This window comes from Callithrix jacchus, chromosome 22 (genome assembly GCF_049354715.1).
Source record: "Callithrix jacchus isolate 240 chromosome 22, calJac240_pri, whole genome shotgun sequence".
Lineage (NCBI taxonomy): Eukaryota > Metazoa > Chordata > Mammalia > Primates > Cebidae > Callithrix > Callithrix jacchus.
In genome coordinates, this window is record NC_133523.1 from 50,517,339 (window position 1) to 50,537,776 (window position 20,438).

General features: G+C 50.0%; 1 protein-coding gene and 1 pseudogene across 8 annotated transcripts; both read left to right on the top strand.

Moving 5' to 3' along the window:
- Positions 1–16,557, top strand: LOC103790127 (zinc finger protein 587B). 8 transcript variants are annotated; one of them, XM_078361012.1, is made up of 8 exons: positions 1–234; positions 8,568–8,657; positions 10,517–10,648; positions 10,733–10,777; positions 11,747–11,872; positions 12,299–12,419; positions 12,903–14,192; positions 14,452–16,557. In XM_078361012.1, the coding sequence occupies exons 1-5, from the start codon at positions 217–219 to the stop codon at positions 11,816–11,818; spliced, it is 357 nt and encodes a 118-aa protein (XP_078217138.1). In that variant the 5' UTR covers positions 1–216; the 3' UTR covers positions 11,819–11,872; positions 12,299–12,419; positions 12,903–14,192; positions 14,452–16,557. The 8 variants fall into 8 exon arrangements, with proteins under 8 accessions (XP_078217138.1, XP_078217140.1, XP_078217139.1 ...); XM_078361014.1 differs by lacking the exon at positions 10,733–10,777 and having other exon boundaries at positions 12,903–12,976; positions 14,036–14,192; XM_078361013.1 differs by having other exon boundaries at positions 8,571–8,657.
- LOC118150118 (uncharacterized) overlaps positions 13,577–20,438 on the top strand; it is a 17,347-nt pseudogene continuing 10,485 nt past the window's right edge.

Sequence of the window (20,438 nt, forward strand, 5' to 3'; positions counted from 1 at the left end):
AAGCGGGACTTGCGGCGACCTCCCCGCGCGCCCATTTTAACTTGGCAGGTCCAGCCAGCTACGTTGGGTTGGGACTGCTGTGTCAGGGAGAGCCCGAGAGAACTGGTTGTGCCCTTCGCACAAGGTGGATATGAGGCTCTGCGAGGCCGCTGGTCGTGACCTGGGACAGGAGAAGGAGAGGGGCCGCCGAGCCCGGGTCCCCGTTCACGCAGAGTCATGGCGACTACAGCTCAGGTGAGCCACCTCCGGGCCTCACCTGCCTTCCCCACACAGACCCTGAGACTCCGGGTCGTGAGGGGCACCTCTTCGCCACCCTGCAACCCAGGCCCCCGTCAGGGACCGAGAGGCACCGACGCAAGCGGGTTTTATTAACCTGCCGGGCTGCCCCGTAACGACCCCGGGAGGCCGCCCCGAGCTTACACAATGGGGCGTGGACATGGGGTGGGAGGAAACCTCTCCGCTGGTAACAGGCGCAGAGATGGTTTGTCAGCGTGTGACAGACTCACATCGTCTGTGACTTGTGCGGCGGCAGTTAGATTTTACAGGTGCGTGTGAAACCGGGATGTACAAGTTTGGATAACGACGTGTGTTTTTGTCCGCCCTCCCCCGAGCTGCCCGGGTGGCTGTGATCACGCTTTGCTTAATTGCAGCGCGTCCGGCAGCCTTGATGCGGCGCCTAAATAGGCGTTAAGAAATGCAGCTGCGGGCCGGGGCGCGGCGGCTCGAGCCTGCAATCTCAGCACTTTGGGAGGCCGAGGCGGGTGGATCGCGAGGTCAAGAGATCGAGACCATCCTGGTCAACATGGTGAAACCCCGTCTCTACTAAAAAATACAAAAAATTAGCTGGGCGTGGTGGCGCGTGCCTGTAATCCCAGCTACTCGGGAGGCTGAGGCAGGAGAATTGCCTGAACCCGGGAGGCGGAGGTTGCGGTGAGCCGAGCTCGCGCCATTGCACTCCAGCCTGGGTAACAAGAGCAGAGCGAAAATCCGTCTCAAAAAAAATAAAAAGAAAAAAGAAATGCAGCTGCAGAGAGATCAGTGGGCGTAAGGGGTCAGCTTGCTCGGAGGAGGTCTTCTGGGGCAGGTTGTCTTTTTTTTTTTTGGAGACGGAGTTTCGCTCTTGTTACCCAGGCTGGAGTGCAATGGCGCGATCTCGGCTCACCGCAACCTCCGCCTCCCGGGTTCAGGCAATTCTCCTGCCTCAGCCTCCCGAGTAGCTGGGATTACAGGCACGCGCCACCATGCCCAGCTAATTTTTTGTATTTTTAGTAGAGACGGGGTTTCACCATGTTGACCAGGATGGTCTCCATCTGCCGACCTCGTGATCCACCCGCCTCGGCCTCCCAGAGTGCTGGGATTACAGGCTTGAGCCACCGCGCCCGGCTAGGTTGTCTTAATTACCTATTGAGAGGCTAACATTCCAGCCCCTTGATAGGTAATAGGGGAGGGACGGCGTGTGTGTGTGGGGGGGGGGGGGGCGGTGGAGGCTAGATTTGCAGGGATTGTGGTTCCTGGATCTGACGGTATTCTTGGAGCAGCATCGTATCTTGTATTGTTCCATGGGTGAAAGCTTTAATACGGTCTCGTAAAAACTGGGCGAGGAGTTGTAAGAGGCAGGGACCAAATGCTAAAAGAAGAAAGAGTTAGGCAGGACCTAGTGTAAGGGTTATTACCGAGTTTAAAATGAGGAAAGTGAGGCCAGTATAAGAACGATTAAATGCTAATTTATTTAACTCCCGGACGAGGTTCTGTGGTCCTGGGGAAAGGGGCCGGACAAGTCGCGCTTAACTTCTCAGGGCAGGGGGTTTTATAGGGGTTAGAGGCGATTGATTGGCTATTGGGAAAACAAAGCATAGGCAATTTAATTCGTTGTAGGGAGACAGGGCTCTGACACGGCGAGCCGCTATAGGTAGGGAGGTGGGACTTAATGGGGGGGGTGGGCTGGCCAAGGACGTATGGGGCAAGCTGCCATTGGGTAAGGTTTGGTGGGATTTTTTTTTTTTTAAATTTTGGCAGGTTCAAATGAATAGTTGCGTGCTGAGAGTGCATAGTCTAGTGCTGAATATAGGTCTGGAAGCAGAATGCAGAAGTGGGTGAGGGGAGCCCGCATGGAGAAGCCAGATGCTGAGTAATGTGTTCGGACTGACAACGCTGTGATCAGACATGGAGGGGGGTGGGTGTTGTCCATTCGGCTCCCAGCGAGGCTATCGACCCTACACCTAGGAGGTGCAGTAGCCAGGGTGTCCAGGAGTTAATGGAACCACTGGGGCCAGGCGAACTGACGTCTTTAAGTTTTTGTGCTCTTTCTTTGACTTTTTGACAGTGTCTCATAGTAACCCAAATTCATTGTTCATCTAAAAAGAGGCACAGACCTCCTTCCTCAGCAGTGAAGAAGTCCACACCTCTGCGGTTTTGTGGGGCGAGTGCTGCTGAAAAGTGCACTTGGTTTTCGAGGTGTGTGATAGTCTGCTGTTTCTTCTAGTGACGACTGGAAGCCTCAAGAGTGGCTGGAAATATGATGATGAGGTTCCTAAGCTTCCTGCTCCAAACTCGACACTCGTTGTGACTCCAAGGGCTACTAATAAGGGAATGAACTGTATTGCTCTTTTCCATGTAGTGTGTAATGTGGCAGGGACAGGGAGTTCTTGGTTTGGAGGACCAGGTTAATGTTGGGGGTAAGGCAGACTAGGGTGCAGGTACCTGTCCAGTGCGTAGGAGGCAGAAGTAGGTTGTGGATCCGCACAGGAAGCAGATGCCTGTGGTGTGAATGCAAACAGACAAGTGTACTGCGAATAGGTGTTGGAGTATGTAGGTTCCTCATCTGGTTCAGCTTCAGCTACCCAGACCCCGCTGACAACTCCTGTCTGGGGAAGGGGTGTCCATGTGTGAAAGGCAGGAGGGGAGGTAATGCGGAGGGACTGGGTAAAGAGGCTGTTAGCTTCAGGGGAAACTGAATAATCTACTTGGAGTGAGGTACGGGGAGAGGGACGGGAGATGGTTTGAGCTGAGCCACAGGCAGAGGGAGGGATGGTGCCTATGTGTATGTGTTTGTTGGAAGAGGCGGCACACAAGGGGACCTGGCTAAGTTTTTGGTGTGGAGCGTTTGGGCCCTCAGATGGCAGGATGAGCGAGTTTTGCCTCACTGTCCTTGGCAGTATATGTGGAGAGAAGTTTGCTAGCTCTGTTAGCGAGGGAAGAGGGATAGTTCCCAGTGAGGCTGAGGGCTCTGCCTACAAAAGCAGAGCCTTTCTGGACAGTATGTGAAAAGCGAATGGGAATGTGGTCCCAGGGCTGAGAAATTGGGATGGCTTAGTGTAGGCAGCAGAGGAAAGGGAAAAACAGGTCCAGCAACAGGAAGCAAGGGTAGAGGTGGAGCACAATAACAAGGAGTGAGTGAGACTGAGAGATCCTTTAAGCCTTACAGAAGTGAGAAGGGCGGCCGGGCGCAGTGGCTCAAGCCTGTAATCCCAGCCAGCACTTTGGGAGGCCGAGGCGGGTGGATGACGAGGTCAAGAGATCGAGACCATCCTGGTCAACATGGTGAAACCCCGTCTCTACTAAAAATACAAAAATTAGCTGGGCATGGTGGCGCATGCCTGTAATCCCAGCTACTCGGGAGGCTGAGGCAGGAGAATTGCCTGAACCCAGGAGGTAGAGGTTGCGGTGAGCCGAGGTCGCGCCATTGCACTCCAGCCTGGGTAACAAACAGAGAAACTCCGTCTCAAAAAAAAAAAAAAAGAAGTGAGAAGGGACTCTGAGGGAGCAGAGGCAGCGTGACTATTAAAAGCGTTAGGAAATTGAGGAAGCATCCAAGTCTGTTATCTGGAGGAAGGAGTTGGTAGGGACTGTATGGGGAGGTGGCCTCTTCTAGAGGGTCTATGACGTGGCTGATAGCGTCCCATGGGTAGCCAAAATCTCCTTGAAAATGAGCAATGAATAGGTGACTCAAGAACTTTCTATGTGGGCCAGGCACGGTGGCTCACGCCTGTAATCCCCGCACTTTGGGAGGATGAGGCGGGTGGATCACAAGGTCAAGAGATCGAGACCATTCTGGACAACATGGTGAAACCCCGTCTCCACTAAAAATACAAAAATTAGCTGGGCATGGTGGCGCGTGCCTGTAGTCTGAGCTGCTTGGGAGGCTGAGGCAGAAGAATTGCCTGAACCCAGGAGGCGGAGGTTGCGGTGAACCGAGATCGCGCCATTGCACTCCAGTCTGGGTAACAAGAGAGAAACTCCGTCTCAAAATAAAAAAAACGAACTTTCTATGTGTGGGAATAGGGAGAGAGGAGAGGACTTCTACTGTTTTGTATGCTATGGGGAGAGGCTGTTCCTCATCGTGAGGAACTTGCACCTGGAGCAGGGGCAGGCAGAGGTGACATATGAAGGAGTTACCTCCTCATGGGTCTTTAGGGACGGAGTTAAGGTGGAGTTTGGTTGGACTAAGGAGGGTGCTGGAGAATTGGTGGAGGATGGCAATTGGTGGGTCAGTGGGTCTTTGGGGAGCTCTTTTTAATCTGGAAAGATGGTACCGAGAGGTATGTCCTCAGAGTTTGGCTGCGGTAAGGGTTGTGAAAAGAACTTGAAAGAGACCTTCCTACTTTGGTTTAAGTCTTGCTGTGTTAAGACGTTGTTTTTTGTTTTGTTTTTTGAGACAGAGTCTTGCTCTGCCACCAGGCGCCAGGCTGGAGTGCAGTGGCACGATCTTGGCTCACCGCAACCTCCGCCTCCTGGTTTCAAGCAGTTCTCCTGCGTCAGCCTCCTGAGTAGCTGGGACTACAGGTACGCGCCACCGTGCCCGGCTAATTTTGTATTTTTAGTAGAGACACGGTTTCACCATGTTGACCAGGATAGTCTTGATCTCGTGATCCGCCCACCTCAGCCTCCCAAAGTGCTGGGATTACAGGCGTGAGCCACCACGCCCGGACCTTTTTCATTTCTTTTTTCTTTAAGGGATGAGTCTCACTGCATTGCCCAGGCTGCTCTTGAACTTCTGGGCTCAAGCGATCCTCCCGCCTCAGCCTCCCGAAGTGCTGGGATTACAGGCGTGAGCCACCATGTCCGTGTTAAGAGTTTCTAGGAAGACATGTTCTCCTGGTAGGAGAGTCCAGTTGGTGATGCCATCCTAGGGCTTTGGGAGGGCCTGGTCTCCTTGTTCACAGAGGAGACAGCAGATGAGGGAAAGTGTTGGGAGGTATTCTCCCAGCTGAGAGTTAGAAGGGGACCTGTTTTGTAAGAGAAAGGGCGTCCATTAACTCACATGGGCTGAGGAAGGAGGGTGCTTTTGGGCTAGGTCTGATGTGGGTTAGGGCTATGGGCAGAAGGGAGGTCCAGGGCTTCTGGACTTCAAGAGTGAGTTTAGTTAACTGAGTTTTAAGGATCCCATTAGACCTTTCAACTTTTTCTGATGACTGGGGTTGGCATGGGATATGGAGGTGCCACTGGACGCCAAGGCACTGAGAGACTTGGGGGATTTGGGAGATGAAGCTAGGGCCACTGTCTGAGTATGGAGCAGGGGAGGCTGTTAAAAGAATTTGGGAAACTGCTGCAGCTGTTTCTGAGGAGACGGGAAAGACTCCCACCCGCCGGAGGTGTCGGTAACAGTGAGAAGAAAGTTTTCTTAACAGTAGGGACGTGGGTAACGTCTGTTGCCAGTCTTCCCCTGGGAGTGTTCCTCTTGGCTGATGTGTAGGGGTGGGAGGAGAGCAGAGGACTCCTTGGGAGGAAGTGACAGAGCACATACAACAATTTGAGGTTATGTCTTTCCGTGAGGGGAAGAGAAATAAGGGTAAAGAAGTAGGTACGGGAGGACCGGTGAAGAGATGTTACAGTTTCTTTGGTTTTTGCTTGGGGAGGATGAGTTTTTGATCTTTGACTATCCAGTTCCCTTGGAAGGAGGCCCTTTGTTGTAGCAGTGACGCTTTTTCAGTGGGGGAATACTGGGTTTGGATAGTGGGGGTAATGAGGAAGAGAGGGGCAGGGGCAGAAAAAAGGGAGGCTTCTTTTGCTGCCCCGTCGACCTCTCTTTCCTCTGGAGATCTCTTCTGACCCTGGTTGGTGTCCTGGACAGTTTCCAGCCCCTGCTTTAGCCGGGAGGTATGCAGCTGGGAGCAGCTGGTAAATAACTGGGCCTGATGTGGGTTAGGGCTACGGGCAGCAATAAAGGAAATCCTCCTTCCTTCGCTCCCAGAGCACTAGCAGGAACTGCCACCCTACCCTTAGAAAACAAAAAACAAGACGGGCGCAGTGGCTCAAGCCTGTCATCCCAGCACTTTGGGAGGAGGAGGCGGGTGAATCACAAGGTCACTCACTCCTGAAGTCCAGAAGCCCTGGACCTCCCTTCTGCCCACAGCCCTAACCCACATCAGACCCAGCCCAATCCTCTCTTGCCAGATGGTGGCATAAGAATGGAGAATGTGATGGGCATATTTGGAGTCAGTAAAAACGTTGACTCATTTGCCTTTAAAGAGGGTTAGGGCCCTGGTGAGAGCTCTAAGTTCTGTCTTTTGGGAGGAGGTCCCTGGGGGTAGGAGTTTAGCTTCAGTTACTGGGTCAAGGGAGACGACTGCGTACCCAGCGATTTTATGGGCGTCAAATCATTTGGAAGAGGAGCCATCTGTAAATAACTGGACGTCAGGATCGGGGACAGGTTCAGGGAAATGAGGCTGTGGGAGATGGAGGATTTCAGTGCAGGTGTGTGTGGCAGAGGAGGGATATAATGGAAGGAGAGGTGCAGGATTGAGGGGAGCACACCTGGAGAGGTGCAACTCGGTTTTCAAGAAAGAGGGCATGGAGTAGTCGGATACAAGGAGAAAGTGTGCTCTGTGCTCGGGCGGAGAGATCTTGTAATTTCGTGGGCTGTGGACTGTGCTGTCTTGACTGAATGTTTTTTCTTTTCTTTTCTTTTTTTTTTGAGACGGAGTTTCGCTCTTGTTACCCAGGCTGGAGTGCAATGGTGCGATCTTGGCTCACCGCAACCTCCGCCTCCTGGGTTCAGGCAATTCTCCTGCCTCAGCCTCCTGAGTAGCTGGGATTACAGGCACGCGCCACCATGCCCAGCTAATTTTTTGTATTTTTAGTAGAGACGGGGTTTCACCATGTTGACCAGGATGGTCTCGATCTCTTGACCTCGTGATCCACCCGCCTCGGCCTCCCAAAGTGCTGGGATGACAGGCTTGAGTCACCGCGCCCATCTTGTTTTTTGTTTTCTAAGGGAAGGGTGGCAGCTCCTGCTAGCGCTCTGGGGCAGGCGGGCCACCCTCGGGCGGTGCTCTCTAGTTATGTAGCGAGGTGAACTATGGGAGCGAAGGAAGGAGGATTTCCTTTATTGCTGGCCAAGGACACCAAGGGCTATTCCACGGTCTTTGGCTGTGTAGAGAACGAAGGGCGGACACATGTCGGGCAAAGAAAGAGGAGGAGCTTTAGGTTTGTGGAAGCTGGGGATTATGTTGTGTGAAGGATTTAGGGGCTGACTGAAAGGGCTTTAGCCGCTTCATAGAGGGGGAGGGCTAGGAGGGCAAAATTGGGAATCCATATTCTGAAGAAGCCTGCTAGTCCTAGGAAAGAGGATTTCACCCTTAGAGGTAGGTGGGGGCAGCCTTCTGTCAGTGCTGCCTGTGCTGGGGTCATGGCTTGGGTCCCGGGGGAGAGCTGGGCTCCTAAGTACGTCACTGTTGGAGTGGAGAGCAGTGCTTTGGAGGGGAAACCCTATATCCTCTACCAGAAGGAGGTTTAGAAGGGTAATAGTGTGAGTCTGAGTCCTCCAGGGAGGGGCTCCAGAAGAGGTCATCCATGTACTGGAGCAGCAGCTAGGGGAGAGGTCCAGGAAGGTGAGGCCTTGAGCTGCAGCTTGCCCAAAGAAATGCGTGCTGCCTCTAAAGCCTTGGGGAGGGCTGTCCTAGTAAGCTGTTGTGACTGGACGGTTTCAGGGTGAGTCCAAGTGGAAGCAAAGCGATCTTGGGAGTCAGGTGAAGAGGAATGGCAAAAAAGGCATGTTTCAGGTCTATTACAATGTAATGGGTTTTATCTGGAGGGATGAGGGAATGGAGAAGGTGGCTAAAAATACAAAAATCAGCTGGGCGTGGTGGCAGGTGCCTGGAGTCTCAGCTACTCACAGGCTGAGGTGGAACACTCGCTTGAACCTGGGAGACGGGGGCTGCAATGAGCCGAGATTGTGCCACTCTGCACTCCAGCCTGAGCAACAGAGTGAGAATCCGTGTCAAAAAAAAACAAACTGAAGGGGGTGAGGTGATGTCACCAGTGTCTCAACAGGCTCTGTCTGGTTATAGCGTGGACAACAGACTGTGGGGCTGAGGGGAGGGAGGAGGAAGATAAACGGCAGGAGAGGATGAGGGAACTGGAGCTGTGGCTTAGGCAATGTGGCTAGGTTCTGGTTGTGTGGTTTTTAAAGGAGCAACTCGGATTTTTAGACAGCTTGAGTGGTTTTTGGTCCTGAGACGAGCCAGTTGATATCAGGTGTAATATTCACTGAGGTATCAGGAGGTTCATTTTGGCCATTCTGAGGGGGAAAAGACAAATTGCTTTTGCTCTGCTCTTCCCCCCAACAGCAGTCAGCACAGAGTACTTCGTGCCCAGATGTGTGGACGCTTTTCCTCAAATACCGAGTATTTTCTACGGTGGACATCACATCCCAGAGGGTAAGTCTCGGTCCCATGGGACTGCCGCCCACCTCCTTTTGATGCCAGTTCCAAACCCCAGGATGTTTCTTACCTGTGCTTTTGACTGACTCGCTATAAATCAGCTTCCATTAACTTGCCAGAGCCAGTCACCAAACTGAGACACTTTAATTTTTCAGTTTATTTTAAAGAAGATTAATTTATTACGAAGGTTACAGATGAAAAGATACACGGGGGAAGCTTCTGTGATCTCCTCCAGGAACACAGGAACTTCCGTGTGTGGAGCTCCCCAAACCCCCTCTTTTTGGGCTTTTATGGAGGCTTTATTACATAGTCTTGGTTGGTTAAATTATTTGCCAGTGCTGGTCAGCGTAACCTTGGGCCCCTCTCCCCTTCTGGAGATTGGGGTGCGGGGCTGAAGTTTCCAGACCTCGAATCCCAATGGAGTCTTTTTCCCTGACAAGTACCCATCCTGAAGTTATCTGGGGGTTACCCATGACGATGCAAAGTCACTTATACATTTGAAAGTGTCATGAATTTGAATTTTAGGAATTCTGTGCCAGGAAAGGAGATGACCATATATGTATTTCACAGTATCACAATCATGTTAAGATTCTGAAATGTATTAGATAGTAGTTAGTGGAGTTATCAAGTGGGCAGCAGGACACATAGATGCAAATATCTGGGGAGCGGGTGATATTGGAGGTGTCCAATATGTGGTAGCTACTGTGTGGACCAAGATGAGTGAGTCATGGGTCACATTTGCAAGGGGCAACCTTCAGATTATGGTGGTGACATTACTAGAGAGATAGGAAATGGAGCTTGGGTTTCCTGCTCGGGTATCTGGTGATGGTATTGGACTTAATTAGTGAGGGAGGTAAATGGTGACGAAGGGGAGGGTATTTCTGACGGCCTAGTCTGGCAGGTAACATAGGCTTCCCAGACATGAGTAGACATGAGATGCCTCCAGAGGCATAGGAATAGCTGAGAGAAGATGACACTCAGGCTGCAGCTTATCCTAAGTTGCCACTCTGTGGCCACACCAAAATATTGAGATGACTTTGGTGTGTTCTGGGGTGTTTCATGGAGGCAAATAAGGTCATCTTGTGAGTCAGTAGGCCCAAGATTGAGGAACAGTGGGTCTGGGCTTTGGATGTGGTTAGGTGGACAGAAGTAACTCATAATTTCTGAGGGTAGCAAATGCAGCATAGAAGTAAAATGAGGCCATGAATATCCCAAAATACTAACGGTTCCTTTTGCCTGTGGATTTGGGCCTAGCACTGCTGTTAGGAACCACTGGGATTTTGTGATAGTTTCGGATTCCTTTTTAATTAACCAAGACTACTGTGGATGATGCTGACTTTCAGCGTCAGGTGTCGTGTGTGTGGCCGTCACCGTAACCCCAGGGTTAAACTGCTATCCTCACCAGAATTAGGAAGGGGAATTAAAACACTAACTTCTGGCAAGGCCAGAGAGAGGCCTCTGGTGGTGGTGGCAGCGGCTCCAGCGGCAACTGGCACGTTTGTGGTGTTCAAAGACGTGAAGGGTGTGTACGTTATGTCGGAAGCGCCTAAGGCACTGCGTTGGGATTCGTGTGACCTTTGCTGTACCAGGGGAATTGCTAGAAAGGAGGGGATAGAACCCCTTATTTCAGGACCACAGCATAGATACCTGATCCTTCACCTGCCTCTTGTTGCTGATGGCTATGTGATATGATCAATGGTCCCATGAGGACACAGTGGCACTAGTGACAAAGTTTCTCCTCTGAGTTAGAGAACCTGAGAGGTAGAAGATGGGCAAAGGTAGATATGTTGGGGAAGTGAGTTGTGGGTCTTCAGCATGGGGGCCATTTGTGGTTTCCTGTATCCCCATCATAACAGAGCAGTGTGACCCCTGAAGATGTGGCTGTAAAGTTTTCCCTGGAGGAATGGAATCTTCTTAATGAGGCTCAGAGATGCCTGTACGGTGATGTGATGCTGGAGACCCTGACACTAACATCCTGCCTGAGTGAGGTACTCATACTTACGTGTGATGCGAGTTAAGTCTCTCCCCCTCATCTTTATCCCTCTTGGTAAGAATGTCTTTCTCGTGGCCAGGTGCAGTGGTTCATGCTTATAATCCCAGTACTTTGGGACGCTGAGGTGAGTGGATCACGAGATCAGGAGTTTAAGACCAGCCTGACCAACATGGTGAAATCCCGTCCCTACTAAAAGTACAAAAATTAGCTGGACATGGTGGAATGTGCCTGTAATCCCAGCTACTCAGGAGGCTGAGGCAGGAGAATCGCTTGAACCCAGGAGGCGGAGAAAGCCGAGATCACACCACTGCACTCCAGCCTAGGTGACAGAGCGAGAGTCAGTCTCAAAAAAAAAAAAAAGGTCTTTCTCACATCAGGATGGGTACAGATTCGTTCTCCAGTGCTCCTTTCCTTGAGGAGCCCCAACCTGCTTTGCTGCAGACTCTCAGGAAAGAGTCAGGGTCAGGGGTCCTAAAGTCACCCTCACGCATCCCACCTTGGTGTCCTCTGCCTGTCTGTCTGGTTCTATTTCCTTTAGCTCACATTTTTTACAAGCCGTGATGGCATACATGAACCACAGCCTATTCCTGCCAAACTACTTCAGATTTTGTTTTGTAGTATTTCACCAGGCGCAATGACACTCACCTGTCATCCCAGATATTCAGAGGCTACTTGGAGCCCAGGAGTTGAGGTCAACCTGGAGAACGTAACAGAGCCTCAGCTCTAAAAATAAATTGTAATACTTAGTTTCCTGTGATATCATCTGTGCTGGTGACCCCGAGAATGTGGGGTGTGACCAAAAACCTCTGGAGGCTGGATGAGTAACAGCAAACTGTTCTCATGGAAGCAGCAGGAGCGATGAGGGCAGTGACGCCCCAGGTCCTGTGCTCCTCGAGGTCATCTACCTGAATATCTGGAAGCAGCTGAACAAGGGAAGCAGTCCCTGTGGAAAATCAAGCAGCTGACCGACAATCACGCCCTCCTCCCTATTCACTTAATAAACACGAAGGGCTGTAAAAGCTCAGGGACTTTGTTCACTAGAAGCAAAGAACCCCCTGACCCATTCTTTCAAACAATCTTTTTTTTTTTTTAGCTTCAATTCCTCGTTGGTCTTCCTTCATTCTCGAGATTACCACAAGTGGCCCCTGCACAGGGACCCGAATGAAGGTCTGCTGGAGCAGAGGTTGTGGAACCCCGATGTGCCGGCAGTGCTAAAGAGGTACTGGAGGGGGAAGTTTCTGAATCAGGGTAGCATGGGGCAGATTTCTCTACTGAGGAGCAAAATGATGTGCAGTTGCTTAACGTTTTACTTACAGAATCTGGCGCTCAGGTCAGTTCTGAAGCACTAAGCTGCTTCTTTTTTTTTTTTTTTTTTTTTAAGACGGGGTTTCACCATGTTGGTCAGGCTGGTCTTGAACTCCCAACCTCAGGTGATCCACCCGCCTTGGCCTCCAAAGTGCTTGGATTACAGGCGTGAGCCACCACGCCCGACCTAACACTAAGCTTCTGTAGGAAGTCATGACACATAACTCATGGTTTCCACAAACAGGCACCTCGATGTGGAAAACTGGGACCAGGTAGGAAAGGTTTGAAATGGGCTCATCAAAAGGTCTTAAAGTAGATCCCTCTGTTTTCTTTTCCTTAGAATTTGGTGCATACTGTCATCCTGCCGTTATCCCTTTCTTATTCAAGTGAACAGCAGGAGCCATGCTCTGACTCCCCAAAATTGAAAGAGCCTTCTGGTTCACCAACAGCGCCCACTGAAGGTGAGAAACAGGGGAGGGGGAGGAGAGCTGGTCTGCACTGCAGACAGAGACGCCAGTACAAAAAATTCTGCCCGCTGCAGCTGTAGTCGGGGAACCCTTAGACCTTGTGCTTTTCCCATTACCCTAAGGGCCAAACAATCCACAACAACTTGTTTATAAACGCACTCCAGTAGAATTTAAGCTATTAAAAGCTAGTGTGGTTAATATGTGGAAAGAAAATAAGTAATAATAAAGTTCAAAATAACATGCATTACACAGGTAACAGTTACCATTAACTAAAGGTCATTTAGAGGTTATACATGGGCTGAGGAACTTAACCTCACCAGGCATAGCTAACACGTTGCAGCTGAAAGCTTAATCACGACACCCTCCCCATGCCTCTGTAATTCCTGTGGGGCTTGGACCCCAGGGTGGGGGGAGACCCAGTTCCTAGAAGTGCAGACCAGAGAGCTTTCCTGAGACAAGGGCTCGGCTCTCCCACAGCCCAAGGCACCACTTCTACCGGCCCGACAGGTACCGTAAGCCAGCTTTCCACACGGTGCACGCCAAGAATCACGGTAAGAAAAGAGGGCCCTACAGAATGGAGAGGCTATGGTAGAGGACAGACAGAAATCCTGCCGTACCAGGCAGGTGGGGGACCAGTCACTCCTCAAAGGTTGTCTATTAGCCTGACCCAAAAGGTGGCTGGGGCCGTGAGGAAAGGACTTCACCAATCCAGGTTGAGATTCAACCCTGGCGCTGGCATAAAGCAGCAGCCACCAGTGTGAGTGAGTCTGAGCCAATACAGCGGTGAGTGCAGCAGGGTAGGACTTGCTGGTGGGGCAGCAAGAGCAGCTACCCCAACTGGGAGTGTGTCCGTGGATGAGAACATACCTGGGACGCAAGGGAGGCTCGGTTTTGTCCAATGAGGAGTCCTGGGGTGGCAGAGGTGTGCGGGTGCTGCAGGTCAGTTAAGAGTGGACTTTACATTACCAGTGAAGTGTGGGGCTAACTGGGACTGGGGTGAACATCCTTAGGGGCTACTGCGTATGACTGAAGGAGGTACCCCCACAGTCTAGGTATTGTGGGGGAAGTAATGAACTGTCCAATGTCCTGTGGTGTCTGAAACACTCCCACAAGGGAGACAGTCTAATCGGTCCAAAGTGAAAGTGTGCGCCATGAGGAAGGAAATGGGAGGAAGAGAATCCAGGGAATTAAAGCCCACTCCCTCAGAGTGCATGCTAAAGAAAGGCTACGGTAAAGCTGACCTCTCCGAAATAGAATGGCCTGGTTTTGGCATAGGTTGGCCGCCAGAGGGCGCCCTTGATCGGCGAACACCGGCTGGGTTTTTGATAATAACGGGCAACAGATGAACCTGGACACCCATTTTGTTTCCCAGTCTGCTCCAGACATCCAGCACACACTTTGGCCCTCAAACCCCACAAGACCTCCTTAACGTGGTCTTCAATAAATAGACAAGGCTAAACCTAAACAGCCTGGCTGTGGCACCCAGGGGCACAAAAGATCCAAGGGCTTGTTTCATTAGGCACAGGCATGTCCCAATCCATGGGTGCCAAAAAGCCCTTGCCCCATCCGCTAGCACACAGGCCACTGGAAGCTGACTGTCCTCTCAACAGGCAGACAGAAAAGCCTGAACCTCCAACCGGCAGCCCCTTCACCAAGACAAAAGGTGAGGAATCGCTTGCACACCCACTGTTGGAAGATCGCCGGCCCGGGACCTCTGGCCCCACCCACCATCACCGTATTGGAGCCCAGACTAACTGTCAGGAGCAGGTAAGCCAATCTTTTTTTTTTAACAAGCAAAATTGGATGTTTGGACGCTGTAAATCTCACCTTTAATAAGACCCAGGCTACCTACTCTGCTTTGCCTGAATTCCCAGGACCAACTGATCCCTCTCAGCTCTCAGTTGTGGAGGAGGCTGACGAACTCATCTCACGCCCACGCGCCCCCAGACCCCTTATGTATTCCCTATTTAATACTGTTTTCTCACAGTCTTTCCTTACATGCCTCGCTGTTCTACTCCCATTCCAGGCAGGAACCCCATCGCTAATTACTTACCAACTCCTCCAAGCTGCACACCTCCCAGCAGGAGTTACACACTGCCAAGGACACCAAACAGGACCAGAAAGGCCGACAAGGCAAGAAGTCTGTTTCCTCTGCCCCTGTCCCTCTCCCCCTCATCACCCCCACAATTCAAACCCAGTATTCTGCCACCAGAAAACCTTCACTGTTAAAACAAGGAGCCTCCTTCCAAGGGAACTGGAATTTCTAACATCTCTTATCAATGCACACCCCTGTACCTTTCTCCTTCACCCTTCTAGCCCCACCCCACACCTGTTTACACAGTAAAAAAACCCAACTGTCTTGTCTGCTGTCACTTCCTCTCAAGGAGCCCTCCACTCTCCTCCTCTCCCTACACATCAGCTAAGAAGTCTCTCTCCTCATAACATATCAAATATTCAAAGTCCTCTCCTCTCCCCCGAGCACGCACGCGCGCACACACACGTCTCAAGGAAAGTGTATGCATTCCTGTTTTTCCTGCTCCTCTGCTGCCCACGCAGCTGTGGCAGTTTCTCAGCCCTAGGACCATCTTCCTGTTCCTTTTCACACACCATCCAGAGCGGCCCTGCCTTTGTACACAGAACCTTCACCCTCTTCTTGGTAACTTCTCTTCACATATACTGCTAATTACAACCACGCAAAACTCCGAAAGTTCCATAACTTTACACCCAAAACTTGGCCAAGACCCCATATATGCTGCCTCCTCCAACACACACACACACACACGCACGCACCATCCCTCCCTCCGTCTGTGGTGCTGCTCAAACATCTCCCACCCCTCACTCTCCCCTAAGCTAACGGCCCTTTTCCGCAGCCCCTCCACATTACCTCCTCTCCTGCCTCTCAAACATGGAAACCCCTTCGTGAGACAGTTCTCAAGGGGGTCTCTCTCTCTCCTTCTCGCACTGGGTTGCTAAAGCTGGACCAATTCCCTCCAAATAAGGAATCTACACACACCAACACCTATTCTCAATCACTTGTCCGTTTACATTAACACCACAGGCGTCTCCTTCCTCTGAGATCCATAACCCATTTCTGTCTCCCTACCAACTAGACAGGTGCTTGCACCCTAATCTACCTCCCACATTCACCTTGTCCTCCAAACCGGAAAACTCCCTGTCCTACTATACTACATGCCCCCCCTCGCCCCCCAAAAATATATAGTTCAGCCCCTTAAAGTCACCACTAATGTCAGTTTAGAAGCACGAAGTCTCAAAACCTTGTTACCATATTTCTAGTTGCTTTCCCAAAATTTCCAGTCAGTAAAAACAAACCATAGCAAAGTCTATCACTAACCTTCAAAACCAACTAGACTCTTTACAAAAACCTCAGAGGCCTAGACCAGCTCACTGCTGGGGGAAAAAAAAAGTCTGTGCCTCTTTTTAAATAAATAATGCTGTTTTTAACCTCAGTAATCTAGATTAGTATAAAATACTATCAAAAGGCTCAAAGACCAAACCCAAAAAATTTAAAAAACATTCTACTGTGTGGCCCGGCTGGCCCAGTTGGTCTCTCAGCTCCTGGGCCCCCTGGCTGCCTCCCCTCCTCAGCCCTGCTATAACTCTCCTCCTCCTCTTCATCTTTGGCCCTTGCCTCTTACGCCTTTTCAACCAGTTTTTTGCAGAATCCACATTACAGGACATGATGGTGTTCCAGGACTACCAACTTGCAAGCCAGTCTCACCCCAACCAGCGTCCCTACTCAGCATGAAGCAGCTAAAATGGTGCCCCATATAGATATATATATATATCTATCTCAAGAGGCTGGAATGCTAGGGTCACAGCAAAGCAAGCCCATAGACCCCCCCTTGCCATTCTCCTAAGCTGAGCTCACGCCCTGTAAACAGGGCACCTAGGTTCCAGGATGTGGTCGTACCCGGCTCTCAAACCCAGGACGTTGACCCAATTAAGCAGAATGTTAGCCCCTAAGAACCAAGATACGGTTTTTCTTAGAACAGCACCTGGCTACCTGCAAAGCCCCTATATAACCCCTACAGTCTGTAAGCCAGGCTGCTGCCTTCACTGCCTGTGATGAGGCAGCCAGCCTGGCAGGTTGAAATAAACTTGCTAAACCTGACCCCGGGTCGGCCTCCCCACCCTTTTAGTCAACCTCACAACAGCTTACAGCTATTAACAGTACTGTCCATGAAAAGTGCTTAACTGTGCACAAGACAACCCTAGATAAGGACCAGTCCGGCCCCCAGGAATTCACCCCCCGTGAGAACCTGATGGTCGATTTTACTGAGTTACCTGTGTAAGAGGTCTTAAATATTTATTGGTCTTTGTCTGCACCTATTCCGACTGGGTGACGGTTGTCCCCACCTGAAAAGGCCTGAGGAGTAACTGGGTGTTACTAGCACACATTATTCACAAGTTTGAGGTGCCTTTGACTATCGGGTCAGATAATGGCCCGGTATGTGTAGCTGAAGTTGTCGACACCTATCCCAGTTATTAAAAACAAGATGGAAGCTGCATACTGTCCCAAGAGTTCAGGAAAAGCTGAAAGGATGAACCAAGCAATAAAGCAATTACCCACCTAAAGTGAGATCAGGATCTACCCATGGTTCTCCTTCAAATCAGATGCACCCAGAAAAAAAACAGGACACTCACCCTACAAAGTTCTGTTTGGAAGGCCTCCCCGCTCATTACCACAATTAAAGGAGAACTAGGAAACAGGAGCACTAACATGGAGAAGACAAATGCAGGCCTTAAGCAGCAGAGTTGCATCCAAGAAAGCTTGCCAGTACATCCAGCCCAGTCCACCCACCCCAACCACATTAGGACCCATATGAGACGGGCCCTCTGTTGCCATCTCATCTACCCCCACTGCAGTTAAGGTTGCTGAAGTTCCCTGGATCCATCACAGCTGGTTCAAGAGAGCTGCTGCCCAGGACACGTGGACCAGCCAGCCAGACCCGGGTCAACCCGCCAGACGAAGCTTAAGACGAGAGGCAAACAGAGACCAAACCCACACCAGCCTGACCTCAGACACAACTGATAATGAAGAATCATCAAGCCCTGCTCTAGTCACACAACCGGAAGCTGACTAGTCAACGCACTAGCTGAAGCTTGAGGAATCTCCGCCAGATAAATAAATGTACTGTTACTGTAGCAGTATTAACCATCTTGTGACTATGTTGTGACTGCTGCAAAGCTTGCTTCCAGGAGAAAGCACTCCTGCCCAGGTCTTGGTGTAAGACGTCGCCTTTCATTTTCATCGTGTTAGCTTGCGGCAATCTTAGAAAGGGAGGAAGCTTAGGACGGATGTCCTATATGCACCCGTACTACACGGGTAGGAGACACACAAGTTACCACCTTTTTATATAACCCCCCTAGGAACCTGTATATGTAACCAAACTACTCAATCTGTGATCTTGGTGATGATCAGCCCTACATTTGCTGTGACCCCAAACTTCTACCTGGGACTTGGTTCAAGCTCCGTGATAGGTCTGGAAAAGGATCTCTTTACAATTCAACCAGAGTACCTTCCTCTGACAAAGGCCGCCTGTATCTGTAATATCTGTATTCAGATGCCTGCCAGCTAACAAGAACACTCTGTAAAAATAATAACACAACCCTTGGCATGCAGTCACGTCAGCATGTGCCTCTTGCGGTTGTTACATTCCTGATCCCAGAAGAAAGCTGACTGTATCCAGTCACAGCCCTTACTGGATGAGTGATACTCCACATCCTCAGGACAGAAACTTCTCCAGAAGCCTCAACAGATGGTACCAGGAAGTTCCTGTCGCCTCACTGAATCTGTTATTTCAAATCAGAGTTCACCTGATTATCCAGTTAGGACCTCAGTGCCTCTTGCTCAATCAGGTGAACTCTGATTTGAAATAACAAATTTGAGGTCCTAACTGGATACAGCGATACAGCCACAGAAATTAGGCATTAAATATTCCAGGGTGCAAGCTACTGATAGAATCGTATTTTTAGTATTATCAAAAGGACTTGAGCTCACAAACTTCAGCAACGATTTAGGATTTTCAAATCTTTGAGTGAAGATATTAACCAGGTAATCCCTGCCACTAAAATCTGTTTGAACAGTTAGCTGAGAATGCAGCAGGAAATAGAGGAGTTTCCTCATGTTATATATGCAGAGGAACTGACATGGAGAATCGGTGGCCATGCGAGGTAAAATAATTGCTTCCCCATGACAACTACACATTAATTCTCTCCACCACAGATGCTCCATAATTAATGCCTACTGGCTCCGATACTTGGCTCTTAACAACCCCGATCAAAGGAAGATACTGCGTAGCTGGCCAGGGTACCCCCTATACACACCCTGTAGGTAAATTAGCCTGTTAAGTAAGGGCAACAGTACTATCATGAAGCTATAGGAAAAACTTTATGGCGGAGAGAAAACAGAAAAGGTAAAAATAGCTCAAGGCCGTCTCTTTTTTTTTTTTTTTTGAGACGGAGTTTCGCTCGTTACCCAGGCTGGAGTGCAATGGCACAATCTCGGCTCACCGCAACCTCCGCCTCCTGGGTTCAGGCAATTCTCCTGTCTCAGCCTCCTGAGTAGCTGGGATTACAGGCACTCGCCACCGTGCCCAGCTAATTGTTGTATTTTTAGTAGAGACGGGGTTTCACCATGTTGACCAGGATGGTCTTGATCTCTTGATCTCGTGATCCACCGCGGCCGGCCATCTCGTTTTTAACGCATTTTCTAGGTTCCCTTCTTTAAACCACTCTTAGCATCAATAGATGCACCAGACACACGGCAAGCGCCTGCAGGACTCTACCGGATCTGTGGTCAGCCAGCCTACAGGCAGTTGCCAGAAAAATGGATAAGAGCGTGTGTATTAGGTATCATTAAACCCTCATTCTTCCTGTTACCCTTAAAACAGGGAGAAACATTAGGATATCCATCCTATTTACGATAAGTCTAAAGATAGGAACAAATGGCCGGGCGCGGTGCCTCACACCTGTAATCCCAGCACTTCGGGAGGCCAAGGCGGGTGGATTGCTTGAGGTCAGGAGTTCGAGACCAGCCTGGCCAACATGGTGAAACCCTGTCTCTAAAAAAAAACACAAAAGATAGGAACAAATGAGCAAACTTCAAAAAAAAAGAAAGATACACGGCAGATTGGAAAGATACAGATTGGTCTCCAGAGAGAATAATTATTATGGCAGCCACCTGGGCACAAGATGAATCATGGTTATATCGTATTCCCATCTACATGATTAATCATTTCATTGGAGTACAAGCAGTATTAGAAATTATAACTAATGAAACGTTTAAAGCTTTAGATTTGTTAGCTGTACAATCTACACAGATGAGAAATGAAACTTATCAAAACAGACTGGCATTAGATTATCTGCGGGATTCAGAGGGAAGAGTGTGGAAAATTTAACTGACTGTTGTTTAGCAATTGATGACAACAGACAGGCAGTTATAGAAATCACTGCCAACATGAGAATGTTAGCCCCTGTTCTAGTCCAAACCTGGAAAGGCTGGACCCCAGGCTCTCTTTTTAGTGGATGGCTTTCGTCTTTTGGCAGATTCACGACTCTCATGCAGAGTGTAGTCCTTGTATTAGGCGTCTGTCTATTACCGCCTTGCTTATTGCCGCTCCTGTATAGCAGCATACAGTCCACTGTAGAGGCGGTGTTGCCAAGACACACCCTCCCAAGTAATGGCACTAAGTATCAGCCATTACCCACACAAGAAAGCTCATCTCATGAAAAGGTAGAAAATTATGAAACTAACATAGGTCTTCTATAAGGTATTTTTCTTTCCCAGGCCTCCCCTCTTTACCCTCTACGTGGCTTGTAAAATGCAGATGTATGAGTGTAGAGAAGAGAGGCCCAGGCCTTAAACATCACTTGTGAACATGAGAGATTCTAAGTCTGACTTCTGACTCGTGCTTCTCTAAAGGCCAAAGATTGTGCCCCCCAGGTGGATGGCTGGTTAGTCAATGATGGGGAAGAGTCCCTGAAAGATGG